Source organism: Paracoccidioides lutzii (assembly GCF_000150705.2).
Source record: "Paracoccidioides lutzii Pb01 unplaced genomic scaffold supercont2.19, whole genome shotgun sequence".
Classification (NCBI taxonomy): Eukaryota; Fungi; Ascomycota; class Eurotiomycetes; order Onygenales; family Ajellomycetaceae; genus Paracoccidioides; species Paracoccidioides lutzii.
Window position 1 is genome coordinate 88,938 of NW_015440965.1, and position 27,982 is coordinate 116,919.

General features: G+C 47.5%; 9 protein-coding genes across 9 annotated transcripts; 5 read left to right on the forward strand and 4 right to left on the reverse strand.

The window, feature by feature from the left end:
• Positions 1-2,337: 2,337 nt before the first annotated feature.
• PAAG_06567 (epoxide hydrolase) lies at positions 2,338-4,223 on the forward strand (the record flags this gene model as incomplete). Its single annotated transcript, XM_002791351.2, has 7 exons — positions 2,338-2,413; positions 2,594-2,646; positions 2,924-3,031; positions 3,113-3,234; positions 3,380-3,710; positions 3,833-3,884; positions 3,952-4,223. 7 exons carry the CDS (start codon positions 2,338-2,340, stop codon positions 4,221-4,223), a joined length of 1,014 nt encoding a protein of 337 aa, XP_002791397.1.
• Positions 4,224-4,956: 733 nt separating this feature from the next.
• On the reverse strand, positions 4,957-6,488 carry PAAG_06568 (hypothetical protein; the record flags this gene model as incomplete). Its single annotated transcript, XM_002791352.2, has 5 exons — positions 4,957-5,665; positions 5,747-5,871; positions 5,934-6,006; positions 6,068-6,215; positions 6,299-6,488. The coding sequence occupies 5 exons, from the start codon at positions 6,486-6,488 to the stop codon at positions 4,957-4,959; spliced, it is 1,245 nt and encodes a 414-aa protein (XP_002791398.1).
• A 1,186-nt stretch (positions 6,489-7,674) lies between these two features.
• On the forward strand, positions 7,675-8,322 carry PAAG_06569 (60S ribosomal protein L43; the record flags this gene model as incomplete). Its single annotated transcript, XM_015845928.1, has 3 exons — positions 7,675-7,693; positions 7,933-8,161; positions 8,259-8,322. The coding sequence occupies 3 exons, from the start codon at positions 7,675-7,677 to the stop codon at positions 8,320-8,322; spliced, it is 312 nt and encodes a 103-aa protein (XP_015700154.1).
• A 1,043-nt stretch (positions 8,323-9,365) lies between these two features.
• PAAG_12241 (hypothetical protein) lies at positions 9,366-9,761 on the reverse strand (the record flags this gene model as incomplete). Its single annotated transcript, XM_015847756.1, has 1 exon — positions 9,366-9,761. One exon carries the CDS (start codon positions 9,759-9,761, stop codon positions 9,366-9,368), a length of 396 nt encoding a protein of 131 aa, XP_015702606.1.
• Positions 9,762-10,731: 970 nt separating this feature from the next.
• On the forward strand, positions 10,732-12,755 carry PAAG_06570 (hypothetical protein; the record flags this gene model as incomplete). The annotated part of the gene is made up of 2 exons (XM_002791354.1): positions 10,732-11,038; positions 11,149-12,755. The coding sequence occupies 2 exons, from the start codon at positions 10,732-10,734 to the stop codon at positions 12,753-12,755; spliced, it is 1,914 nt and encodes a 637-aa protein (XP_002791400.1).
• A 1,159-nt stretch (positions 12,756-13,914) lies between these two features.
• PAAG_06571 (sister chromatid cohesion protein pds5) lies at positions 13,915-18,803 on the forward strand (the record flags this gene model as incomplete). Its single annotated transcript, XM_002791355.1, has 3 exons — positions 13,915-14,268; positions 14,347-16,026; positions 16,083-18,803. The coding sequence occupies 3 exons, from the start codon at positions 13,915-13,917 to the stop codon at positions 18,801-18,803; spliced, it is 4,755 nt and encodes a 1,584-aa protein (XP_002791401.1).
• A 1,291-nt stretch (positions 18,804-20,094) lies between these two features.
• On the reverse strand, positions 20,095-22,884 carry PAAG_06572 (hypothetical protein; the record flags this gene model as incomplete). The annotated part of the gene is made up of 2 exons (XM_002791356.1): positions 20,095-20,586; positions 20,743-22,884. 2 exons carry the CDS (start codon positions 22,882-22,884, stop codon positions 20,095-20,097), a joined length of 2,634 nt encoding a protein of 877 aa, XP_002791402.1.
• Positions 22,885-23,886: 1,002 nt separating this feature from the next.
• Positions 23,887-24,882, reverse strand: PAAG_06573 (endonuclease/exonuclease/phosphatase family protein; the record flags this gene model as incomplete). The annotated part of the gene is made up of 1 exon (XM_002791357.2): positions 23,887-24,882. One exon carries the CDS (start codon positions 24,880-24,882, stop codon positions 23,887-23,889), a length of 996 nt encoding a protein of 331 aa, XP_002791403.1.
• A 1,048-nt stretch (positions 24,883-25,930) lies between these two features.
• On the forward strand, positions 25,931-27,962 carry PAAG_06574 (curved DNA-binding protein 42 kDa protein; the record flags this gene model as incomplete). Its single annotated transcript, XM_002791358.2, has 5 exons — positions 25,931-25,955; positions 26,263-26,346; positions 26,558-26,662; positions 26,800-27,603; positions 27,721-27,962. The coding sequence occupies 5 exons, from the start codon at positions 25,931-25,933 to the stop codon at positions 27,960-27,962; spliced, it is 1,260 nt and encodes a 419-aa protein (XP_002791404.1).
• Positions 27,963-27,982: the final 20 nt, after the last annotated feature.

The window sequence follows — 27,982 nt, forward strand, 5'->3', positions numbered from 1 at the left end:
AAATTTTAAGGTTGGGAATCATGTTCCATTGAAGTAAAATGCCGGAGGACCAACTAGATGAACCAGTCATCATAATCAAAATTCACGCTCATTGATTGATTATTTAATAATCAGTGTGTACCCCTATAATTCAATCCTCTACGTTGAAAAACCATGTTGTCCCTCTCTTCATTTATGTCTTAAGTCAAATTTTATTGATTTCGTCAAGGAGGGATGATGGGTCAGGGAGTTTAGGCGGGGCAGGAAGCCAGATTTTAGTTAAAGTTAAATTAAGCTTAATTTAACTTCACTAAGCGCCATACCGTTCCACCATTCGACGAACGTCAACTCTCCTGGGACTTACCAAGATCTGAATCGGATGATTGCATCGAAAAAGCGACACGCTTCTTGGTTTCTCAATTTGACATTTTCTGCAAAAACTCTTTCTTTAATATCTTCCTCCAGTAACAATGAACAGATAACCATCTATTACCCTCCACTGATAACCAAGCAACGACCTCCACATATGTTCATATGAACATATGTGATAGATTGGGTAAATTACTATACGGCAGTTCTTCGGTTTCAGCCGCCCTTCCACCATTGTCTAGAACCGGCGGTTCGGGTGGTATGTGTCTCTGACACGCGTAACTCTACCCCGAAGGTTCTTAATGGCGACCTTCTCATTCACCCTACTTAACCCAACACAGGCACATATGCTGAACTGCAGGTGCAATCTAACTGGCTCACCTCCCCACCACATATGTACAAAGTAGTTGTTGCAGACAACCATGATGTCATGCCTGATCCGGATTTCGTGCGGTGCTCTCCTTCCGTCCTCAGCCCGATCACTCCATATCGTCACTTGTTGACTTGTTGAATTTGGGTGACATCATTTACCTCCAGGACCGATCTATTACATTATCCTTTTTCAAACAGGAAGTTGAAGATTGATGGCTCCCTTCACACGCCACAATTTTGGCGTCTGGACTCTTCAGCACCCAGCTATCAGGGACGTTGGTCTCATCGGATCCCCTATGATGCCGATGTGGTGATGCTTCATGGGGCCGCCTGTACTTATATCTCGACGTCGAAAGAAAAATGCGACGGGTATTTGTTAAGGGAGCTAAGAAGGGTCAAGCCGCAACTTACAATTTTCGCTCATGTTCATAATGGATATGAGAGGACACGCTGCTACACGATGGTGTGCAAAGAACACAAGATGAAATAACCTTGGGGAGAAGTGGACCGTATGGGATATTTCAAATGAACGTTTTGGATCATTATGGCATGCCTTCCAATCTTGTTAGGCCTCCCTCGACTTCCCGATTCAAGATTGGTCCATGCAGCAGTTGTCCCGGGATAAAAGGATAAATATAAGAAGACACCAATCGTTTTACAGATATAGTAACCTCTATGCCCACCATATACGGATCTGTAAGTGACAGGCCCTCCTATTGTAAAAACAAAACTGAAGTGGCGCAGTGTTTAGGCATAGGGTTTTCTTGGTATATCCTGTTGCGGGATACTTGTGGTTTCTAAAAACACCTCTGAGGGTAAATTAATGCAAATTATACCAGAACTTGAAACAACAGCCACAGAAACACTGTGGTTATCGGCCTAGTTCGGAACGTCATAATACGCATTCCATATTTACCCATGTGGGTATCGAGTTTAAACGAAATGATATGCGGCTGCCAACATAAAATATTTTTATTTTCTTGTTACTTCTTACTCGCCCTTCCACCCTCAATGAACTGAGTGTCTCCCCATCCTCATGAGGTATCTTCAGCACTTCGTTCAGGGGCTCAACCTTAGAGAGAAAGCTCAGAATCTTATTCTTTCATCTGCTGAGCCTGTTGAAGAGCTCATTATTCAACCTCTACACCTTCATCAGCAGAGGCTGGATCATATGTCTGAGCATCACAGAGATGCAACAATTGCGATCTTCTCATCCTAGTGTCATTTATTTAATTTAGTCAGAGGCTGTTAAGTATAGATATTTCAGGTTAACTATATTTCTATATGTGATTCTTATTCCAGTGGCTCACTCAGTGGGAGTTAACTGCGGAGTAATCGAATACGGGGGTGATTGACACTGGTTGGTGGAAAGTGAAGCCAACACGTTAGCATATTGCTATGCAAGCGCCAGAATAGTTAACCTCGGCAACTCAACATAGGGTCAACCATATGCCCCCCAACCTCCTCCTCCTCCTCCTATGAACAGTTGTATATCAATGACAATATATTCATACAGCCAAACAACAATTTTTCAACAACTCATTATCAGGAAAATCCCCTGGGTTCAATTGCCGGAACTGCTAGTTTTAAACTTTTGTTTCACTAAGATCCCCAATCATGATTGACAAGATATCCGTCAATGGAGACTCGAGGGTCCGACATTGCACCGCAGTGTTGAATGGGACAACTTACGGTATGTGCAACTATTTCGAAAGTCATACAAATAGCCATCTCCACTCATCCTTCCGGTGGGATTTAAAAGGATGTGCGTTTCAGTTTATCGATATTGAGATGAGCTTCATCTACACTTTGGCATATTTGCCATGTATATATATACAGTACTTTTTTGTTTATTTATCTGACTCTTAAACAGGGTATCTTCTCAGCCTGCCGGAGGGTGGACAGTACAAATCTACGGTCTTCCTGGTGTGTTCTGGTTCTTCCTAAATGAAGCCTGCATTGCAGTTCTTCAGTTCTTTCCGACTCTCCAATGTTTTCCGAGTCCCATTGAGCTAGTATTCGTCATATCACATCTCTTATTTCTTATTTGAACTCCTTGTTTCAAATGACCCTCAACAATGCATCTTGTTTTAGTCTTTTTAGTCTATCATTTCAACCCGGTGTCGCTTTGCATAGCGTTGGAACTTTAAAGTCCAATTGAAACACAAACCAGCATAAAAGAGACATATTCTAATTTTCTCAGATCCATGGCTTTCCCGATCTGTCCATGGGATGGCGGTATCAGATACCTGCCTTGACAAAGATGGGTCTTCGAGTCGTTGCTCCCGACTGCATGGGATATGGAAGAACGGTATTTCTCAGTTTCCTGAAAATTTGTCTTTTTGGGGTTCTATGAAATTGCAACATGCTCAATTTTGCGGTCAACTCATAGGATGCACCAGAATTCTCAGAAGAAATCGCCGCACGATATGGACTTAAACAGTGTGCAGATGATATGAAAGAGCTTGCACGCCAGCTGGGCTCGTCGCAGATTATTCTGGGAGGGCACGACTGGTATGTCCTCTATGTAATTATATATTTCAAAGTCATCCCCGAGATGAGTCATGTCTGATTCCAAATGATTCTACATACACAGGACATTGGGCTTCTTCTAGAAAAGTGGTTGATATACCTTCTTTATGTCTAACACTGATACTAGGGGCGGATTTGCCGTTTATCGCATTGCCCTGTACCATCCCGGTTTTGTTACGCACTTGTTTTCCATATGCACTCCTTACAACCCTCCTTCAAGCAACTTCATTCCACTCGAGACGATCGTCAAAACGAAGGTCCCCTATTTTGGGTATCAACTGCAGTTCGTCAGTGGGGATCTGGAGAAGGTGATCAGGAGCAAAAGTGATATCAGGCAATTTTTGCTGTCGATGTATGGTGGAAGGACATCGACCGGCGAGTTTGGATTCGATGTATTCAAAGGAGTCCTGCTGGATAAGTTTCAGCATTTACAAAACTCGAAGGTCATAAGTGAAGAGGTACGCATTCATTCTTCCCCATTTTCAATGTAGATATCCTCCATCATGCGTGATCGACATCTCTTGGGCGTGCATCTTTATTACACAGGCTGGCATAGGTTTTATTGATATTGTAATGTTAGGAACTAAACTACTATGTTAACGAGTGGGCGAGGCATGGTATACACGGCCCCTGTGAGTCCTTTTAGGTTTCTTCCACTTCCCCTGAAGTTTTTCCACAACTGTACCTAACAGTTCCAAGTAAACTGGTACCGCACCCGCGAGCAAAACTACAGGGATGAACTAGGTTTACTAGGCCGCCCACTTGACATCCCTGTCCTCTTCATCCTTGCAACGCAGGACCAGGCCCTCCGCCCCGCTCTGTCTCGTAACATGAGTAAATATGTACCTAACCTCACCACGGAAGAGGTTAAAGCCGGCCATTGGGCACACTGGCAAGTGCCAGGGGAGTGTAATGAGGCTATCAGAAGATGGATGGAAGGTGTCGTTTTCACGGGGAAGAGCAAATTGTAGGACTCTTAGACGGAACTAATAGTTGAAGGAACGGATGGGATCCCTCCCTAGAGATCTCTTACTTTCGTTTGGCCATCTCTGTATTTGATTCATATGTGCTTAATATTCCTTTTATGCCGTTTTACGAGCTACGGACCTACCTCACTTTATTGAGAGAATTTTGACATAAGATGAATTACCCTCTCTCGTTGGCTCTTCTGCTCTAATCATTAGCAATCAATAACTAACCAGTCGAACATTGTAATCCCGTTTAATTACGAAGAAACTACCTATGCAACATAGTTTTCTCTCAACGACGCCAGTCAAAAAATGTATCTATTACTCGTTAATTCATTGGATATTAGGCTTTCGGAATTCGGAGACATGTTGAGATCATCCGTCAGTAAACTTGAAACTGTATCTCTTAGCTCTGGGGCCAAAGTACGAAGTAGTAGTATATAGCCGTTCTTAAATCCATAAATAGTAGGAGTCGATGGAAGGTTCTGAGGGACTATGTAAAATGTCACCAAAATGATTACATTCATAAGAGACACGCATCAGTTGTTCCTCGGTTTCATCTACGTATCTCACGAACAAACAGATGGCTATTTGACAAGATATTAATATTAGCCCACGAAGACCGCAGCAATGCAGAGTAGAACTATCAGCCGATCGAATTCTTAAGTTCTTAAGGCTACACATCGGCGGAAAGCAAATAAACCGAAATACGAAAGTGTAAAAATGATCTGAAAATCTAGCAGTCTAGAACCTTCGTCTCAATCGTTATCCCAACTTTCTCCAAGTGATCAACATACTCCTGCCCCAATACCGCAGGCGTCAAACACCCACCCTCAAGCTCCTTTTCAACATCCATACTCTTCAGCAAAATCACTGCCGACTCCGCAAGCAACACGCCAGTCAACCAATACGGGTCTCCAGGTGCCTTGAACGCCCCAAGCACTTTGATCGGCCTTCCCTCGGGAGTCTTGTGTTCCGCAGTTGCAAGAGCGCGAAACTCAACCCGATTGCCCTGCGTGCTTTGCTTCGACGGGCCCTGGCCCGGTTGATAGATGAGCTTGCGCACTAGCCAGCGCACGGGGGATAATGTAAGGGCCAGCAAGCCAAACACAAATGTGAAATGCAAGGCGACGCCAACCAGGACATTGTGGACGCCTAGGAGGGATTGGAATTGGAAATAGGGACTGTAGAGGTCCGGCATTAGAGACCTGCTGCGCTGGACGATGGCGATGTCGCAATGGCTGGTAATGGATAAGGTCATTGTGCCCAGTTCAGGGGCAGTGCGGACCCCAAGCAGTCGTTGGAGGAGGGGGGGTGAAGGGACCGTCTTCGATGGGCTGGTCGATATGTAATATGGACTCTGTGCCTTGAGCAGTTCCTTGAGTGGTACGCTTTCAATTACGCCCAAGAGAGTTGTGAGGGTTCCACCACTAGCTCCTGCTGCTCTGTGTGGACACAAATGTTAGAGGGGCAAAAATATTCGCTTATTCCCATTTCTGAGGGACAGGGAAGTATTGATCGCTCACTTGAGTTCATGAATCGTGCAAATGACCTCCTTGGTTTGGACGGAGAACTCATCCTTGATATACTTGGCGAGTGACCAGGTCAACAAATCTGCTGGGACACAATCAAATCCATCGGAGAATATCATCTAGAAAAACTGATAAGTACCGTATCATATTTATCATATTAATTGTTGAGAATATGGCTCACTATTGACCCTGTCTCTTTAGATTTCTCATGATATTTCTCGATCATCTCTTTAACCCATGTTATCTCTCCCGTCCTGGGATGAATAAACTTCAGCAAGAATTTATAAATGGGAAGAGGGATATCTGTATTCCTACACATCGAGGTAATGAGTGCCATTGTTCGCACATGCCTCCACGACAGGTGTCGAATAAAGGTGATATGGTCCGACGCAATTGATAAGCACTCGAGTCCTCTCGGCAAGGGGATTTAATTCCTCAGCCTGAAGTTGCACAGGCACAATCTCTAATAAGCTCACAGGATATTAACGTTGTGTCGGCGAACCCCAGGGAACAATGCTTAAAAATGATTTTCAAAACACGACATACCAGGTTCTTTCCGCTCAGCGTTCAGTCCACGCAATTCGGTTGCGAGTGCAGTAAGTTTTTCTGCAGATCGTCCGGCAATTCCCCATTTCAAGTTTGTGGGAAGATGCTTTACGATGTGTTCAGCGCATAGGCGCCCAGTATATCCCGTCGCGCCGAGGAGGACAAGATCGAAGTGCCGTGTGGACGTCATGGAGTGAGGGTACAACTTTTGAGATTATCGAGCAGTTCATGCAACGCCAAAAAGGCTCACTTGTTAACAGTAAGGTCACAGTACCAGTTGAGCAAGGAAATGGTGGATTGAAAAGAATTCACAACAGCGCTATAAATATCATCGAAAGCAACTAACGGCGTTTGATCACAAGCATTGCTATTGTTGGCGTTCCATGAATTCTAAGGTTATCTGCGATGATATCACCCGCTTCGCTACCACAAATTCTGGCTCCGGGCTAACTGTTTGTTCCGATGCGCCCGCTTCACTGACTCCGGTGCGGACGAGCCGAAGCGTGGATCATTTCGATAGTGAGATACAAAGGGAGTCGACGCTTGTTCATTATCCCAACGTGATACGAAATATGATATAGGCAATTACGAGCTGGGGATCTTCAACCCGCGACTGGCGTCTATGAATGAAAATAGCTTCAAGATAGGTTAAGCCACGTATTTCCACGTTAACCCTTGCGGTATTGCAGCATATATACCAAGTCCTTTGCCATGGTCTTTCGTATTGTTTGGCTAAAGGTTGATAACTAGCGTGTCGTGCATTTCTCCAATATCATTTTACGCTGTTTTGTGGTAAAGAAGTCAAGGCTGGTTCATCTGGGAGAACAAATCAACCTCCACCCAAAACACTTATCACAACGCCTCGTCTACCATCTGTAGTTTCGCATCCATGGAGGAGTTTTCATGCGGTTTTTGTAGCCTGTAATCGTTGATTGTGGATGCCCCTTATACGATTTTTAAACCAAAGGATGTATTTTCTGTTGAAAATACAAATAACCAGAACCTCTAATTGCAAAAATATAATATAAGCAAAGGTAAATATCCCAGAGAATAATATACAATCGGACAAATGGTGAGTACAGAACAGATCTCATCACCAATGTCAATCTTAAGTCAATCAATCTACTGATGATTGAAGGGTTGCTTGTGTAGTCGATGATGGAGACAGCCTTGTTGAACTTTCGGATGTTTAGTAATCGAAGGTTTAATACCACGTGATTCCAAAACCCCCAGGATGCTTGCCAAGACCCAAATTTCGACCCTAAGCGAAACCCACAATCATCAGCGACGGTCAAGTCGACTTGCAACAGTCCGGATTTTGCAGCTTCACACACCCACCTCTCTGTTGCCCGCATATACACATCCAGCGTGACAAGATGACGAAGCGCACCAAGAGTACGTTGCTAAATTGAAATCTTCACCATATTTTCCCGGGTTTGGAATGATGGACTAATCCACTGTTTCCGCAGAGGTCGGTGTCACCGGTAAATATGGTACCAGGTACGATTTTCAATCCCGCAGTCATTTGCTGCGTCCTCCGGATATCTCCCGTGATCGAATTGGTTTCATGATATAGGAAGAAAGAGGGGGATGATGCGATATGATGTGATATGGGTTTGGGGAAACCTATACAGCGGAGGGAAAAGGGGAGAGAGAACAAAAGTTGGCTGACCAGAAGAATTTCCGTCAAAACGACAGATACGGTGCCTCACTCCGAAAGCAGGTGAAGAAGATGGAAATCTCCCAGCACGCCCGATATGTCTGCACATTCTGTGGCAAGAACAGCGTAAAGCGAAAGGCCGTGGGCATCTGGGAGTGCCGATCGTGTAAAAAGACCGTTGCTGGTGGTGCCTGGACTGTCTCGTACGTACTTTCTGTCCGGTTATCGCACATTTCAAAAGCCTCTCTCTACTCCTTTCAAATGGGCTGACCAAATCTCTTTGGTTTTTTGTCGTTACAGGACACCTGCGGCTGCTACCACCCGATCGACCATCCGTCGTCTCCGAGAAATTGCGGAAGTTTAAAGATGGTTTGACGATGGGAGTTTCAGTTGTTTTTCTTTTCTTTTCTTTTTTTTTCTTTCTCAATTTTTCTACCTTTTTTTCCGGATGAAATGACGGAATTTTGGGCAGTTGCAATGCAAACAAAAAGAATTGAATTCCGATTGCAGGGTTTACACTTGTTATGGAGGTGTGCTATCACAAAGGGAGACACCCGAAATCGTAAACGCCTTTGATATCCCGCACGGATATTCAATAGAGTTTTTCTGAGTGACTGAACGAAGGCTTCCACCCCAGTAGCATCAGAACGAAAGAAGACAAATCAAAAATTTCCATTGCTTCTTCCCAATCAGGCCCAATTTGCTTCTTGTTCGACCCTTCATATTAGTTTCAAGCGCGATTTATGTGCTTTTTAGGCGCAACACATGTCTGATGACTTTGTGAGCTGCTGTCGTGGTGGGTATGTCCCATCTCTAGGAGGGCGGGTGCACCTTGAGGATTATCCGAAATTAAGGATTACCTTGGTCGTCTTAGGGCTTGCATATTACTTATTTGGTGAGATAAGGTTGTCTCTGGATATGGCATTTTCCTAGATACTACAAATTACTGGCTTTGCAACAACAGTGAGCGTTCATGAGGTTGGCATCTCGCATCTCATGGAACTCTAGTTTATGGTTTCGTCATCAGCCAAGTAAGTATGGCACCAGAGCACAAAGTATTGTGAAGCACTTGTCGTTCGTTGTTTATCAAATTTGCACCATAACTTCACTCTGGGTATATACAGGACAGTAACTATTTAACAAAACAGCTTACCTCAGGTTAATAAGGTCCTCAATTTGCCTGCTGCACATCACTGGAAGGAGTAGTCTGCACCAATGATCCATTGAGCAAGATGGTTAATGTCAGTTACTGAGAACTTATTAGATAACTCCGAAATCAAGGTGGGACAGTTTCATGACATCCATTCCTTGTCCATACATACCACTGATGCCTTCTTAAACACAATTATCATCCTGTCCATAGCCTCCCAGCGAGGAAAGCTCTCAAACCAAATTTCCTCTTGCCGACTACGACATTTCCAAGATCTCAGAAATTGCCGTGTCAAAGTCCATCGCGTACTCAATATTGAGACCAGATGTGTCTAATTCGGATGTAAGCGCATGCTTGTCACAGAATTCGTCAAAGGCAGGACGATTGAAGAATGCTGGGGGCAGTTGAGTGAGGCCGAATGCGTGGATGTTATCGGGCAGGTTGCCTCCATCACCGCTACATTGAAGTCCATCCCAGTACGGCATAACCCAAGCCTCGTCGACTATAAAACCTGCTTCGCGGCAATTATAGTGAATTATGTATACTTTGAACAACTGGGCAATATCTTTAACAGGTAAAGTTGATCTCCAAAGGCTACGTTGCCGGCACCGGAGCAATTGGTCTTGTTCAGCCAAATGGTTTGCTCCAGTCATTGTGATCTATTACATCTTCAACAACTTCGAGACGAACCGCGCCGTATCCTTTGGTCGCAGGTATTAAAAGCAAGATGGGATAAAGCTCCAAAAACGAAGGGGGGAAAGTGAAATAACGTTTAGCGAAACAACTGGCAATTAACCAGAAAGTATTCCTTGGAAAATCTTCATAGATGGTAATAAATCCTGCAATCGGACTTGACGTGGGCAAGGAGGAAGAGTAAAAAGAATACTAGAACTTGTACTCTGCCATCGTCTTTGACTGATAGCTCGCCAAAATTTACCCCGGACGGACATTTAGCTGTAGCAGCCTGACGAACCCAGTTCCTTCGGATTGTAAATATCACACACACCCATTGATCCGACTGACCCTACACATTATGGTCCTTGAATGCCGTCAAGCAATCACATCAGACCACCATTTTCCGGCAAGTGAGGATCGCCTGCCTCTCCTCTCTATCGGCCGTAATAGTTTTGAACTATTCCACTCCATTTCGCCCGCATCTTCAGTGACCGTGCAGTTTGCGAACTGGTAACCAACCCAGCCCATCTCTTAAAAACATGAACACTCAGAGTGAATGGAGTGCTCTTTCACATGTATATCTTAACAACCATCATATAAAATCCCACTCTATAAAGTGATGATATATGGTATAGAAGGATATATATACGGATACATAATGTATCATATGTTACATCACCAACAAACCCCAGATAATCCCCAGCTCTTGTCCCAAGCCCATGGCGCTTATCACGTTTCAGCGCTATCCCCCAATACGGCCTAGCGCGCGCTGCTAGCCTAGCTTCAAAAGGCGGCCGTTTTCTTCCCACAGCTTCTGGTCTATTTCACCCTCTCCTCCTCTCCTCCTCTTCCTCAACCTCTGTCCAGCTTCCAATACAGCTACAATTCTGCTCTTCATGCCGCCGCAGAATATCCCATCCATCCATCCACTCTTCCATCTCCTCAACAATGACGGACACTTGCATAGTGTGTCTAGGAGACCTTGGCGATGGCGCCAGCGAGCCGGCTCATGTGGTCTGTGTCGACCAAGACCATCTGCCAAGATCCGGCGATATCCAGAGAGCTCCCCGGCTGGAGGTCGTCGTTACATCCCCCAAGCCTGACCCGGAAGCTGATTTGGGGAAAATTGCCCATCTGCTTCCCTGTGGCCATACCCTTCATGACGAGTGTCTTAAACCTTGGGTGGAAAGGGCAAATAGCTGTCCGATATGTCGCCAGAACTTCAATATGGTTGAGCTGACGGACACGGTTGGAGGTATGTGCATCTACATTTATTGCTTTTATTATTTCCATGGAAGTTAAACCTTTGTTGTACCTTTTTATGAAACCACAGATTTTCTAACAATTTTTCTCATATATCTACAGGTCCTGTTGTTTCGTCCTATTGTGTTGAAGACCGTGTACAGGTTGCGGATATCGACCCTTCTATTGTAGTGGACGAACTAGATGCAGAGTCCGATTCACAACCCTGTCCGATATGTGGATACGATGATAACGAAGACGTCCTTCTTCTCTGTGATGGTTGCGATGTCGCCATCCATACCTACTGCGCCGGCCTGGATGCTGTCCCTTCAGGTCCTTGGTTTTGTTCCCAATGCGAAACCCAAAGAGAGATCCTTGCAGTTGGCTCACGTCCACGGAACCAATCCACCCGTCGCACTCGTGGCGATCAGAGAAGAATCCGCAGCCGAAACCAGATAAATGCCGTTCATTGGGCCCGCGTTTGGCAAACCGTATGGGACCATTTGAATCTTGATCTGGACTTCCCTTTTGACGATGAACGAGCGCACAACCGGGCAGTTGAACAGCGAAGACGCGAGGTTGCTAATCGGAGAGAATTTCGGGCATGGGAACGTCGCTTTCAGATTGCTGAGCGCCAAGGAGTGGCTAACCGGTTCAGAGATACCGCATCCGCCCTTCTCGAGATCGGGCGGGGCTGGCCCTCGAGACCCAGACAAAGAATCGAAACGCCAGAGCCCGAATCACTTGACGAGGTTAGAGCATGGAACGCATTTGAAAGAGCGCGGGAAATACAAGATGATCCAAGTTCGAGCTCGAGTCGTGGTCGAAAACGCAAATCCCCGACGGCTTCACCAGTAGAGCCACAGCCGGCACAACCCGAACGGAGACTGAAACGCCCGCGAACGAGACGGCCGGAAGCTCTTGCTGCTGACTTTCTTGATCACGGGGGTGAGTCTTCCAGAGCTGGGAGATCAGCTAATGCAGGTGGTTCTGCTGCTTCTGGAAGGGTTCCCGCTGATAGCAATGTTAGTACGGGCCCAAGCTTTTTGCAGTCCCTTCTCAAAGAGGTTGAAGACTCTTCTCCCCCGAGCTTGAACAACAGCGCCTTTAGATCAAATGTTTTCTCCGCGACACCTGGCGATTCGAGCTCCCCCCACCCATCCTCCCCTGTTCAGTCATCCCTCTCATCGAATCGCTCCTCCCCTCAACCATCATCCGCCACGCCACCCCCTTACAACAACGGCCCAACCACGCCGATCACAGTCCCCGACCCAGCAGCTTTTTCTTTTCCCGAATTCTCCCCTTCATGCTCTCCCAACCCAGACCATGGGACCGTTGACCGACCTCGACTCCCCCGCCAAATGCACCGAAGCCAACGTGTAGGCCACAGCTCATCATCCTCACCTTCGCGTTCGCGATCCAACGAATCCTCCCCAACCCGCTCTTCCCTCTCCATATCTGTCAAATCCGATCTCCAGAAAATGGTCAGCGCGGCTCTAAAGCCCCACTACCGCAGCCGCGAAATCTCAAAGGATGAATATACGGATATAAACCGTCGTATATCGCGGATGCTGTACGAGAAGGTTGGAGCCGTTACGACACTGGATGCAGATGCGAAAAGTAGATGGTCGGGTGTTGCTAGCGAGGAGGTGAGCAAGGCTATTGCCAGTCTTAAGGGGACTAGAGAAGTCACTGGCAAGGTCAATAAGGGCAGTGATAATAGTGGTTGAAACCTCTTCATGAACTGATGATAAAATTTCTTTTTTGACGATGCTTTAATTATGATGATCCCCCCCAAATACATAACAAGCTGGCGTTTTGTCTTCATACTACATTTTCGATTGTTTTTATTTAGCGCATTTTATTTTTGATTGGCTTAAAACATCATCCTGGCGAGTATTGAACAGCGTTGGCGCGTCCTGGGTACTGGGAATGATATTTTGTCTTCTTGAGTCTTGTTCTTCAATATAACTTTAACCACCCCCCCAACCTCCGTCCCAAGCTGGAAAGCATGGGGATTTGTTTATATTTTTTCTGTCCTTTGGATCAAACGCGGCGTGAGTGACGGGATACGATGGATATCGGGCGGCGGGATGTTATTTATTAGTAGGATAGATACCCTGATACATTAACTTGCTGGTCTATTTCTGATATTCCCCCCCTCACCTACTTTGCAGGAACAATCTCCTCTTCTAATACTCCTTTTCCAGTGAGTTAAATTTCGTAGACTCCGCAAGAATGATCATGTCATGGGAGTTCATATCCAACTTAGAACAAAATATTCATCAACCCGTGAACAATGGGGATTGAGAAAGATAAAATATCATCCAGACTTTCCCACCGTTTAAATTGAAAACACCTCTGGCACATCCTTAAGCCAAGGTATCGAATCGACATTTCTGCAGAGGAATAAAGTGTTTATAGAAGGATGAATGTCGCATTGTCACCGTCCCTTAGTACGGTGTATGCTTAGTCACTCAAGCCCTAGTAGTTAACTATTAACTAACTGCTGTTACCTAGCAGCGCACGTGACCCCTGCGGTACCTTGGTTTAACCCAGACGCGTCTGCTCCGAGTCGCGCCAACAGAGAAAAGAATTTCACTCTATAGCAAAATAACTCCGCAGAGGCTGTCAGGGGAGCCACCTGGCAATCGTCGGATCCATTGCTGTCATAATTGCCTCTAGCAAGCCTTGACAAGCCCTCACCAGGCCCTTGTCCTACCGTGCCACCAATCTATACATCGCTATGTGAAAAGGATTGCCCACTCTCACCGTAGTTAGTTAACTATCTCCTACACCAAAAAGAGCCCATGGTCATCTAATTCAACAAAAGCCCACTCCACCCCCCACCCCACCCCACCCCAACCCGCTTCCTTCACTCAAACAACAATGCCTTTGCGCACTCGACATTCTCAAGCCGGTACGACTGAAATCGCCGAACCAGATGAGGAACCGAGCGGCCTCCGCCGCCTGAAGTTCAACGAGCCACTATCATGGCGGGCCGGTCGAGCGATTCCCGTTGCAGACCTGCTGGAGAGACTAGAGTCGCTTGCGCTTGAGCTACGGCAGCTAGATCAGGAAGAGACGGATAAGGATTCGCTGAGGAAGGTTTCACAGGAGCTGGCGAGCCTGCATTTGCTGGGTCATAGGGATAGGGGCGTGCGGGCGTGGACTGCATGCTGTGTCGTGGATATTTTGCGTCTGTGCGCCCCGAATGCGCCGTTTACGGGGAATCAGTTGAAGGTATGGGAGATATGGGTTTGGGGCGTATTTTAGACGATGTGCTTGTGGAGCAAGTGCTAATTTTGATTATTGTGACAGGATATATTTACTACAGTTGTCACATCTATAATTCCCGCCCTCGCTGACCCATCGAATGCCTACAATGAACAACATGTATACGTTCTTTCGTCCCTCGCAGATGTCAAAAGCATCGTCCTTCTGACAGACCTGGATGCTCCTGACACCCTGATTCTCCCTCTCTTTTCATCGTGCTTCGATATCGTGTCGGGTTCATCGAAGTCTTCGACAGGCGAGGAACTAGCAAAAAACGTGGAATATGATATGACACGACTGCTTGTTCCTATTATCGATGAATCTTCTGTCCTTGCACCGGAAATAATCGACGTTATCATTGCGCAATTTCTGCGCGTCGATCCCCGGATCGTAGAGAATCCGAGCGGTAGCAAAAGCAAGAAGAATGGGGCGCCTCTCGATGCAAAACAAGGAACGTTGCTCCTGAAAGAATACCCTCCCGCCTACAACATGGCCAAGGCCATTTGCAACGCTTGTCCTGACAAGATGACCAGCTACGTTAGCCAGTATTTCAACAACGTGATTATTGATGCCTCAGGTCCTCCAGGGATGAATGGGCTTTCAAAAAACTCATCCCATCGTCGCCCAAGCCTTGATGATTCAGATGACGAGTCTGAAAATATCAAAGAACTAAGCAAAGCGCACCGGCTTATACGAGAGGTCTGGCGTGCCTCTCCGGATGTGCTGCAAAATGTGATTCCGCAGCTTGAGGCGGAACTGTCAGCTGAATCTGTATCACTACGACTCCTGGCTACGCAAACAATCGGCGACGTTGTTGCTGGCATTGGCGTGGCGGGTCCTCCGACACCGCCGTCTATGGACCCGGATGCTTACCCGCCCGCAAAATTGACTGACAATTCAGAGACACAGCCAAACGCGTTACTTATGCCGCTCTCCCCCAAGCCATTTTCACAGGCTCATTCTACTGCATACCAAAGCTTTCTCAGTCGACGTCAAGATAAATCTGCATCTGTACGGGCTGCCTGGGTTACGGGGATTGGTCGAATCTTACTTACGGCAGCCGGGGGTTCTGGGTTGAGTACCAACGAAGAACAAGATCTCGTTCAGAGCCTTGCGAAATTACTTGGAGATGCTGACGAAAAGGTCAGAACTGCCGCAGTGGACGTCATTGGAACGTTTGGCTTCTCAGACGCTGTAAAGAAACTTGGCATCGACGGTGGAATCTCTGATCAGGGATCTCTTTTTTCAATTCTGGCCGAGCGTGTTAAGGATCGAAAACAAACTGTCCGTGAGAAGGCAATGACTACTCTAGCACGTCTGTGGGGGGTTGCATCCGGGGAAATTGAGGAGAACAATAAGCAAGTGGCGATGATCCTAAAGGATATTCCCTCCAGAATACTCGACGCTTATTACACAAATAATCTTGACGTTCATGCTCTTCTCGACCATGTTATATTTGAGCTACTTCTACCACTGAGTTATCCTCCTCTGAAGTCAAAAGCTTTAAAGGGGGATTCGAGCCAGTTACGAAAATTGAAAAACATAACTCGTGAGGGCGAGGGTAACACCGAAATCGATATTGAAATGATACGCGTGCGGCGAATTCTTACACTTGTTAAGGGACTTGATGAGCGGGCGAAGAAAGTGTTTTTCGCGCTACAAGGCCGTCAACTGACCATGAGAAAGTTTATGACTTTCTATTTGACGGCCTGTGAGGAATACAACGTGAGTCTAAAATGCGCTTCCCAAGGGATGAAATGACTACTAACCATTTCCTCCAGGGTGGCGTAATGGATGACGACGAGGAAGTTACGAAAGCGAAATTAACCAAAGTCATCGATAACTTGGCCAAAACGCTTCCAGACCACTCCAAAGCTTCAGCGGATCTCTGGAAATTTGCAAAAATGCATGACAGACGGAATTATCAGCTTATTCGTTTTGCCATGGCTGCCGTCAGTGACTTCCGGACAGTTTCCAAGGCCATTAGGGAAATGTCTAAGCGGATCCAAGGAAACGCATCTGCTCCTTCAAGTTTGCTTGAGACGTTAACTCCTTTGGTCTATCGAAGTAGTTCTTTGATTTTCAATCGGAGCCATATTCCTGCGATTATTGATTTGTCTAGGAATGACGACCTCGGACTAGGAAATGCAGCACATGAGATGTTGAAAGAAACTTCATCTCAGAACCCAGAGGTGCTCGAAGCACACGTCCAGGATATGTGTAAAGATCTGGAAGCTCATGCCCCAAGCGCAAAACAATCCGACGAGGCTGGTGTGGAGGAGATATTGAAAGCATGCGCTGGATTCGCGAAAAAATTGCCCGCCAAAATTCCCACAGAGCGAAAATTTTTAGTAGCTCTTACCAATTACGCGCTGTACAGCTCGTCACCCAAGGCCGCGAAACATGCCGTCTCGATAATCATGGCCACATCGGATAAGAAGCAAATGTATGCCAAAGAACTTATAAGAAAGTCTGTTCAGAACTGTACACATCAGTCGCAACACTTTCTTACGAAACTTGCAACGATATCTCAAATAAATCTCCTCGCGCCCGAGGTTGCTGATGACGAGGGCGAAGCCATTATCTCCATCGCGATGAATGATATTTTACTAAATAACCGTTCACCACAACCGTCCGCTGGATATGCATGGTCTAATGATGTCGACGAGGAAACATCCTCCAAAGAATGGGCCTTGCGGATACTTGTGAACAGAGTCCGTGCCAAGCAAAGCACAGAAGACGAGCAGACCTTCCGTTCTTATGCCGTACCCGTTTACAAAATTCTCAATACTCTCGTTGCCAACCACGGCGAATTGTCTAAGAAACAAGATTCGCCGGCAGCGCAAAAGTCAAGACTTCGACTACTAGCTGCAAAACTTATCATCAAGCTTAGTAGTGCCCACGCACTGTGCGAGAAACTGCTCACTCCGGCCGATTTTAACGTGGTGGCCTTGGTGGCGCAGGATGAATCGGAACCCGTAAGGGCCGGCTTCATTGGACAACTGAAGAATAAACTTACGCAAGTGACGAACTTGGGTACTAGATGGTATACAGTTGCTTTTTTACTCGCGTTTGAGCCAAATAGAAATTTGAAGGATAGCACACTTACCTGGCTGCGATCGCGAACCAACTTCTTTACCCGCCCATCGCAGAGCAACGACAAGGGGCCGGAGCAGCAGACAGTCATGGAGTCATTGGCTGCTCGCCTCCTTTCGCTCCTAGCATATCATCCCGACTATCCTCCAGAATCCTCTGACGAGGCTACGAAAATAGACGATCTAGCTGATTTTGCCAGGTACATACTTTTCTACCTTTCCGCAGTCGCCAACGAAAACAACCTCTCCCTCATTTTCCACGTCATGCAGCGAGTCAAACAGGTTCGAGACGCCGTCACTAATTCAGAATCTATATCGAACCGCCTCTATACCTTATCAGACCTCGCCCAAGCAACCACCCGTCGCTTCGCAGAATTATATTCCCAACAACACAAAATTGGCGGCAGCGGGGGCAGCGGGGCAACTAACATTCTCCAAACTTATCCGGGCAAAATGCGTCTGCCCAGCTCACTTTTCACAACCATACCCATCCACATAGAAGCGTTGGCTATCGCAGAGAAGAATTATTTGCCAGAAGAAGTCGACGACAAACTTGATCGTATTGTCCGGTCGTTCATGAAGCCACGGAACCAGTCGTACTCTCAGGCGCAGAATCTCACGAAGAAACGAAAAGTATATTCGTCGTCTACAGCTAAGGGTGACGGGAGCGCTAATTCTACAAGCCATTCGCATAAAAAGGTTCGTAGAGCTAATAAGATCAAATCTCTTACCATTCGGAAGTATGCAATGGTGGAACCAGGAGTAAAGACTGCCAAACGGGGGAAGACGGGTGATGAAGATGATTGGGATGGCGGTGGTGACATTAGTGGCAGCAAAACGGGAGGCGAGACTTCGTTGAGCGCGCGTCGCAGGAGTGGTCGGGGGGCTAAGGCTGGTGTTTCCTATGCTGAGGGGAATAGTGATGAGGATGATTTGGAGATGATGGAGGGAGAGGAGGAGGAAGAGGAGGAGGAAGAGGAAGAAAACGGCGATGAATCCGACGAGGACGGGGATGGGGATGGGGAAAAACCATCATCTGAACCGGAAGACGTAGAAGAGGATGAGGAAGGGGATGCCAAAGAAGCTACCCCTGCCTCTACCCCTGACGTCGGTGACGATGATGACGATGATGGTGATAACGAAGACAAAATGATGGAAGACGCGCATAAATCTTCACCCCTGTCACGGTCAAAATCTAAGCAAACGTCTAATAGGAAACAACAGGTTCCCAAGTCTTCACCCTTTGCTAGTACGAGGGGCAGAGGCAGAGGCAGGGGCCGCCCTCCTGGCAAAAGACAGCCAAATACCGCGGAGACGGGGATGGAGTCACCAGAACAGGAGCAGAAACAAGCCAATGCCGGCGCCACTGTCGGGCCAACAAGAAGATCGAGCCGCAGAGCACGCTGACGTTACATTATGTTGTCGATCTTTGTAATTGACCTGCATGATTGATCGATGCCATGTTGTTTCTTTTTATTCTTGTTTTTTTGTCCGCTTTTTATCTGCTTATTCCCCTCCCACTTTAATTATATTTGAGGTTACGATTTGATATAGGTGGTTTTACAGTGAGATGTTTAATATGTTCTTGTTGTTGATAGGCTCAATGACGAATGTTTGAAATGTTTATGGGATGGTGGTCTTTTGCGTTTCATCTTCGTAAATTGTTCATATCGAATTTTATTATGTTTGACTTGAATCTTTCGGAGATTATTATTATGTGCTGCTCTTCCCCCTTTCCCAGTAGCTGCCAACCTGTGAAGAGGATATCGTGTATGATTTATCAGAGGCTGTCTACAGCACTGAGTAAAACGAGTGGGAGGTATAGGGACCAGATTGATAAGTTTACGCCATCGTTAAGGAAGTTTGAAGGGAAGTTTGAATCGGGTTTCTAGTCTCTCTCTTTTTTGTTATTTTATTTTATTTTATTTTATTTATTTTTTTTTTATTTTTTTTAAAATTCTTTTAACTCCTTTATAAGCTAGGTCACTAAACTATGCATATGAGATGACCATGAAATAGCAATTCTATCAGGTTTCTACTTATTGCATTGAAATTCATTTTAATTTACCTGTTTTTTTCTTTTTTTAAGGAATCTGGTTAGGAATTAATTGAATTCTCAGTGGCAGAAAGCTGGGGATTGGTAATACCTATGAGAAGAAGTATATTTATTTCTGTGACAAGTTCTGTGGGACAGGAGTCATCACAATATCAAATAATAGTAAAGCACAGAAAGAATGGTGAAACCATCCATATCTCTCACATGTACAGAGAAAAAGTTAACTGAATAGACACAGAAGTACAGAGTAAAAGTCAATCAGAAGATGAAATCCCACGCCCAACCATGCAAGAAAAGAACAAAGGCCAAAAAAACCATCCATTGACAAAAGAATGAACTGACTAAAATGGAAAAAAAAAAAAAAAAAAAAAAAATGAGGACCAGGCTCAAGAAGCCACATAGAATCTGACAGAGAAGAAAACTAAACGCCTGGGCTACTCCAGACAACAATAACATGAGGAAAAGGCTCTGTCACAAAGGGGCCTCCTGTAGGTTGGCGAGGAAAAGGAGGGTTATATAAAGATTCTGAACTTCGTACACACCACCTCCCTGATCACAAAAAACATACCAAGCAAAAAACACAAGGGTAAAGATGATAAACGCTATATGTCCAATTACCCCCAATTAAATACCGGCCGTGAATCAAAGATCATACGAGGCGCTCTCATCGCCAGTAGCAGCCTTGGCCGTAGCAGCAGGAGTAGCAGCAGCACTGTCCCCACCGCCAGCGCCAGCACCCTTCTCACCACCCTCCTTCCCTTCCCTTTTCTCCTCACCATCCGTCTTCGAACCATCAGTGCCCGCGCCAGAACTCCCCCCCGCCGCCTCCGCCGCTTTCGCATGCCTCTCCTCCACCCTCTCCTTATGCTGCCGGTTCTTCAAATGCACCTCGAAATTATCCACTGTCATCGCCGGGCCGGGCGTATACAGTTTGCCCGGGCAGTCATGGCATCGGATGCGCGGGAAGTATTTGTATGTCAGCTTTTGGCCGGCGTGGGTCGTGGCGGCGTTGGCGAGGGGGAGGCCCGTGTGTGGGTCTACGGCTGTGTAGCGCATCGTGCTTTCGAAGGAGTCGCGGGGGTAGGAGCGTTTGAGGTTGTTGAGGCCGCGGACGAGCCAGGTGGGTGGGGGAGGCTGTTTGGGAAAAGGTGTGGTTAGTGGCAATACACACGGAGGCGATTGGATTATAATTTGGGGGGATTTAAGACGATTTTGGGAGAGGTGGGGTTGGGATTTGGGGTTTGGGGTTGAAGGGGTTAGGTTGTTAGATGGGCAAACGTAAATACGTACCCCTGGTACACCTAGTTGGGGCGGTGTCGGTGCATCTATAACACCATTAAGTTGTGACGCGGTCGGTCTCTTGGACGGTGGTACAGTAGATGAAGACTGGGATTGTGGGGGTCCCATCGAACTGCGCGTTGTAGTATTTGAAGGCGTTGTGCCCTTCGTAGCCGACGAAGGCGTCGATGCCGTCGCGATCGACGGCCTGCTCTTAGTACCCGCACCAGAACTACCAGAACCACCAGGGCCACCACCACTCTTCATATCCTTCAAAAACTGCCGAAATTTATCCCGCCCAATCTTCAACTTCACAATGAGTTTATCAGGTATATCAGAGCTGTCATCTCGATAATCCTTCCGTCGCGCTGCGCTTCTCGACTCGTGCAGGCTTGTGACTTCAGGCGTGGCAGAGCGTACGAGATTGGCGCGCATAGCTGCCTGCGCAACAGATGCTGCACCACGCATACCTCTCGTCCTAGGTGTGCCCTGCGAAAGATGCGAGACGGCAGGTGAATCTGCGGAAGACTCTTCGCTGTCCGAATCATCCGAATCATCCATCCCATCACGCTGGCCGGCAGCTGCTCGTCGACTCCTGCTCGTGCCTGAGCGCTTGAAGAGACGGCTATCTTCGATTGAGGACGCCGCGCCTGGTATGACAGACGACACAACCATAGTACGAATGGTGCGTTGGCGGTCTTTGAGATCGGGCAGGGCGGGGCCTCCACGACGGTTGACGGAGCGCTTCTGGCGTCGCTGTTCGCGCGATATGGAGACTTCTGTGCGTTCGAGTTCGGCCTCGTTGAGCTCGTAGAGGTATGGGGTGAAGTCCTTGGCAGATTGGAAGGGGCGGAAGGGAGAGGGGAGGGGGGATGGTTGGAAGGAGGCTTTGAGGTCTGGATCTTCGATGGGTCGGCCATCGAAGGGGTGGGAGAGGATGTAGAGGCTTTTGGTGAATAGTTGGATTTGTTCTCTGATAGAATGGGCGATGGCTGTCATGAATTCTCCTGGCAGAGAGAGATCTTTGGTCATTTGGATGGCGAACTCTTCGGAGGAATTAAGCGGATTGTTAATTTCCCATTCGAATTGGTCGACGAGTGTTTGTTGGCCGATGGTGATGTTAAGTTTGACAAGGATACGCATCTCGTCATTTTTATAGGCGTGGTAGGGTAGATGAGGGTCTAGAGGTTCCTCCTCAATAAATACCTGAGGATAGAAGTCTGCTAGCTGGTCCTGAATGCTTTGAGAGATCTGGCGCACTAATGGTCCACAAGATTCTAAAGGAAGGCCCAAGTCCTCAACCAATTTTTCTGCGAACACATCTGGTGGAGTGACTCGGTCATGGAGGTTCCAGGTAAATGTGTCTCGCAGTTTAATCTTGTCCCAATCAATATCTAGACGGATGGGAACCAAGTCTTCAAGCTGTTCGGCTTGTGTAAGCATATCATCCCGCGAGATGCGAATGTCCTTTGCTTTCCTTCCACCAGGTCGTCTTCGATTAATGGGATAGAGAAGTTGGGGATGTTGTGATTTCAGATCTGTTCGCGCGTTTCCGTACCCTTCAAATCCGGAACCGAATATTGCACCCGGATTCTCTTGGCGCTCGGGTTGTAGGGATAGATAGTAATCTCTTTCCGCACGCTTCTGTTGGAGAAGCTCCTGATACGGATTTTTCCAAGCCATAATCGCAGAGTGGTGGAATTCACGGTGGACATATTGTTCGAGTAATATTTTATCTGCTGCTGTTTCGCGGGTACGGACGGGGAGGGCAGTGGGTGGTGGAGGGGATGTAGAACGTATTATAGAACCTGATCGAGATCGTTTCCGACTGAGGAGAGCACCGTTTGGATGTGGTGTAGTAGAGTTTGGTGATTGGGGTCGGTTGGGAGAACTGGTATGGGAATCAGAGGGCGCATTCGCATTGGTTGTTTCAGATGATTGTATCATCCCTTGTCCATCTTCTATCTCTTCAGTTGCCACTGATGGAGCGGAGCCATTGACAATTTGTCCATTGAAGGTCGCGTTTGTCGTCGCGGGATCCTCCCGATCAGCCCGCAAGTCATGTTCCGTTGGGTCAGTCGCATCTTGAAGAGGACTTTGGGGTTCAGCATCTTGAACGGAGGCATCAACCTCCTGCGTATCTGGAGAGGGCATTATAATGGCGATAGAGCCGCGGTGTCAGGAATATAGAGGGTTGCAGCGCCCGCGGGTATCGTTGGACACCGTCTGATATTGGTAGTGGGGACGGATTTTCGCCAATTTGACCAGACGCGAAGCTATTCCAGCATTATCCGCGATGCCGCACGAAGGTCCTAAGGTAACAATGGTCAGCAAAGTATAATAAAATAACTGAGCAGAGATTAATTCGACACAAGGAAAACTACTACAGAATTCAACACGCAAAATCCATGCTGGCGGGTCACGACGCCATCATTGAAGATCCGTTCACGTCACGACCCATGGGCCGAGGATAGGGAAGGGAACACATAGCCAGTGGGGAGAAGAGGCAATGGAGAGAATAAACAGCCAAAAATCAAGATGGGGGGGGGGGAAGCTAAATGGAACGACACAAAACATACCCTTCGATGACGGACGGCGTGTACGGGATGTGTTATATGGTTATCTGTAAACTTATGGGTGTATATTCTCCAGCCCCCAAACAGGGCAAAATCACGAGTTGGCTGTTTATTCAACGGGCGTTTCAACGGAGCTAGTTAGTAGCAATCTCGAAACCTCAGCGCTTCTGTCGGGATCCCAAAATCGGTTGGGGCTGGAAATCTCTCGAGGTCCTTTCTTGCTACTGCTATTTGCCCCTTTGGTCCTTTCTGTTCGGCTTTGCGCATTTTTGTCGCAAATCGTTTTTTGACGGTTGAATAGGAGGCTGAGATGGGAGTGATGAGTCAGCAGCGCAGGGGATCGGAAATATATACTGCCGGCGGTGGAGTGAGGAGGAGCGCTTCGGACTAACAACGGGCCTAAGGGGCTGGACTTTATACTATCGAGGAAAGATGTATGGAACGGCATGTGATGCGGTTGTTTACCTAGGTATACAAACCGGGGATGGAGTATTTACGTATACCGAATGGGAGGAATTGTCTATGGAATGGAAACGATAGAAGGGTAAAAATTGATGAATTTTTTGGAGCACCAAACTTTCTACATCAATTCCGCATCAGCCACAACAGCCCGATGGTCCGAATTGAGCACGCCATCATCAAACTTATTAGGAAGCACAGCATATCCCTCAATAGTCCACGGCATGCTCGCAGTGCCCCTCTCAGGGCCGAAAAGAACATAGTCAATCCTCTTTGGGCCCTCATCCTCATACCCGAACCCGGTATAGGTATTTACGCTCCCATACCGCAACGACTCCTCCACCTCCTTCTGGGCATCTACCAGCGATGAACCAGCGCCAGTGAGCACCGTATACGCCTCCTGATTCTCCTCGCTGTTGAAATCGCCCGCAAGGAACACGCCGTTGATGTTCCGACGTGCCAGCTGGGCCTGCGAGAGATACGCGTTGATCTGGCTGAGGATTAGCTTTGCAGCTTGATATCTGGCCGTGGACCCCTGGTCGTCCAGATGTGTGTTCATAGCCAGCACCCGTTTCTGGCTCGCGTGGTGCTTGAAGACGCCTATGGTGACTAGGCGGGTTGAGGCGGCGTCCCAGCCCTTCGAGGGCACGGAGGGTGTCTCGGATAGCCAGACTGTTTTGAACGACTCCAGGTCCCAGATGGAAGGGCGATAGAAGATGGGTGAGTATTCGCCGGCCTGCTTGCCATCCTCTCTGCCCACGCCGATGTAGGCCCATTCACCAGCAGCGCCTGTACAGGTGCCAGTGCCAGTGCCAATGCCTGTGCCTGTGGCTGTGGCTGTGCCTGTGCCTGTGCCTGTGCCTGTGGTGGCTGTGGTGCCTGTGGAGTGTTTGGTGGGACTGCTGTTTAGCCCTGAGAGGATGTCGGTGAGTTGGCCGTGGAGGACTTCCTGGAGGCAGATGAAAGATTCTGGGTTGTGGCGGGTGTGGTAGTGGAGTTCATTGAGGAGGGGTTGTTTGCGGTACGGCCAGGGCTTTTCTCCTTTGAAGGGAAAGGAGGTGGCATAGCGGATGTTGTGGGTTAGGATGCGGATGGGTAAGGGGTTGGATATTCTCATTGTGTTACCTCAGGGAGGAGGTTAAGATATCTAATATATGTATGTATATAGATCTACAGATCTACAGACAGTGGGCTATCAACAATGGCTGGGAGATACTCATCCCAGGTCTCCACGAAAACATTGAGAAGTAGTCGAGATCGGAGATGGAGAGGGGAGATGCTCTCGTTCACTCTATCCGGGGGAACATACTAATGCATAATAACAGTAGCTTAAATAACACCCCCACTGTCCATCGAATCGTCCATATGGCGCATGACCGGTTCGTGAGAGTTAGCAATGAATGAGGCGTTAACCCTTTCTCCGCACTGTCAGCCGTGGAAGGTTTGGGCGGAGCAAAGTGCCAATCACAAAGTCATGTGACTACATGCTGTCTCTGAGACGTTCCTAAGGTATTGGATACGCTTATTGGTGTGTATCCGGTACTTATTTTATACGGTACGGAGGATGGTTACTATTTCCACAGTTTCCCGTAATTGAACCAAGAAACGGTTTCCCAGATTACCGTCGAATACCAACCCACCGTTACCAGCATGATGATGATGGTGGTGGTGGTGGTGGTGGTGGTGGTGGTGAAATGCTGGTGTTCGCAATCCATTCTAGTACCCTTTTGCCTGTGTATTTGACATTGCAATGTAGAATTCATCTGTAACAGTCCTTGTAGATAGAAAGATAAATACTCTGTTAGCGCACGTAGCTACATGTGCACTAGTTCTGTAGATGCATACGGTTGGATGATAGACTCTTGTGGGATTGATGTTCTCCTTTCCAACTCAACAGCCTGCCCACACATTAACAAGTTTGTTTAGTTAATTACTAGTTACCTTGAAACAGACACAGAGCTACCTCCGGGCTGCCAGGTAACTATGTGCACACACGAGAGCTGCCCACCACAACCTTCTCCCTCTCAAAAAATCACCCCTCCCCAAAACCCTAACACTCCCAACAATCCAACACTGCATCCCCTGTATCTCTTCCCACACATATAACTCCGACTTCGATTCTATCCCTCGCAATTCCACTGCGAGGAACCCCCCCACTTCCCGCAATGGTCGACTCTACTACTGAGATCGGTGAGTTTGTTCGAACCTATGTCAATATTCCGCACAAGCATTTGTGTCGAGCACTTCAGGGCTGGGAGAGCCGCATTTTGCAGCAGTCTTGTTGTCAGCTAGCATCGGATTATTTAGCTATATTTATTCATTACTGTTTTTCTTTCTATTTCCTATCTATTTTTTATATATTCTATGTTCTTTTCCTTTGTGCGCATATTGGAAGCTGCTTACACCGCAAAGGACACGGGTGTGGGTGGACTGCTACAAATTACATCATTGATAGTTTACTCTGCAAAATAGAAACTGATCACCATTTTGCTAACAGACTACACTCTCAACAACCCGGATACCTTGACAAAGTACAAGACTGCTGCGCAGATCTCGCACAAAGTCCTCGAGGCTGTTACAGGTGCTGTGGACCCCCGCCCATCCTTTCTCTGTAACGTTTATAGTTACCTGCAGATGTTCTGCTTCTTTGTCTCCCTTTCTTCCCCACGCAACGGACAAAGGAAGTGAGAAAGAAAGGAACCTCCCAGCGATGGCCAGTGCATTCCCACTGGAGTAACCCGCCAATCTACTACTTCCCTCCCCGGAAACTGACTTCGCAAGGCTAAATATAGGATGGTGTGTTGAGGGCGCAAAGATCGTCGAGATATGCGAGAAGGGCGATAAGCTCCTGGACGAGGAAGTTGCCAAGGTTTACAAGGGCAAGAAAGTCCCTAAGGGTATGTGCACAATTTATCATATAATACGGGAGTATCCCTGCATACAAGTGGCAACAACACCGGAAACACCCTGGAATACATACATATAAACGCATTCGTCCAATTATTCATATTCCCCATTTTTGTTTTCCCACCAGGCATCTCCCACCCAACCACCGTCTCCCCAAGCTCATTCGTCACCCCGTATACCCCACTGGTCTCGGACGCGGAGGAAGCCGCCACAACCCTGAAAGCTGGCGAAATCGTCAAGATCCAGCTAGGCGCACAAATAGACGGCTTCGGCACCATCGTCTGCGACAACATCGTCGTCGGTGCCGGCAATGGCACCATCACGGGCCGCGAGGCAGATCTGCTGTTGGCAACTTACTACGCGAACGAGCTGTTGCTGCGACTGATGGTGCCACCGGGCCTGCTGGCCACTGGCTCTGAGGAGGAGAAGAAGCAGGCCGCGGCTGCCAAGCCGCCGACGCAGGCTGTTATGACGAACTTGTTGGAGAGGGTTGCGAAGGCGTATGGATGTACTTTGGTGGAGAATACGACTAGTTGGCTCTTTGAGCACAATGAGATTGAAGGGAAGAAGAAGATTATCATCGCGCCTGGCGCGGGGGTTAAGGGGGAGGGATCGCCAGAAGTTGGAGAGGCATGGGGGATTGAAGTGGGGCTATCGTTGGGGTCGGGCAAGGTGAAGAATTTCGAGTACAGGCCTACGCTGCACCGGCGGACGACGACGACGTATATTCTTAAGCGGCCCAGTTCTAGACAGACGCTGTCGGAGATTGTGAGGAGGTTTGGAACTTTCCCGTTTAGTCTTAGGCAGTTGGAGGATGAGAAGGCGGGGAAGGTTGGGGTTGTGGAGTGTGTGCGTGGTGGGGTTGTGAGGCAGTATGAGCCAGCTGGTGAGGCGGATGGGTCGCCTGTGTCAAGGTTATTAACTACCGTTGGTATGTTTTTCATTCCCGTATCCTAAAGTGGAGACGGGGAGATACGTATTTCAGGGGTGAGATTGATTTTTTTTTCTCTTGCCTTTTTTGGCTAATATTCCTATCTACCATCTACAGTGATTACCAAAAATGGTTTGACGAGGGTTGCAGCTCCTCCACCTCTCGACCTGTCAAAAGTACAGTCCGACAAGAAGATCACAGACGAGGAGATTCTGAAGATCCTCGAGCGGCCGTTGGCACGGTCCGCGGGGACGAAGAAGAGCAAGAAGAAGAAGAAGAAGCCTGCCAAGAAGGTTGCTACTGCCAACGCTGCTGCTGGTGCAGCTGAGGATGAAGAGGAGTCTAGCGACGACGAGTAGGGTGTCGCGTCCTGCTTCTA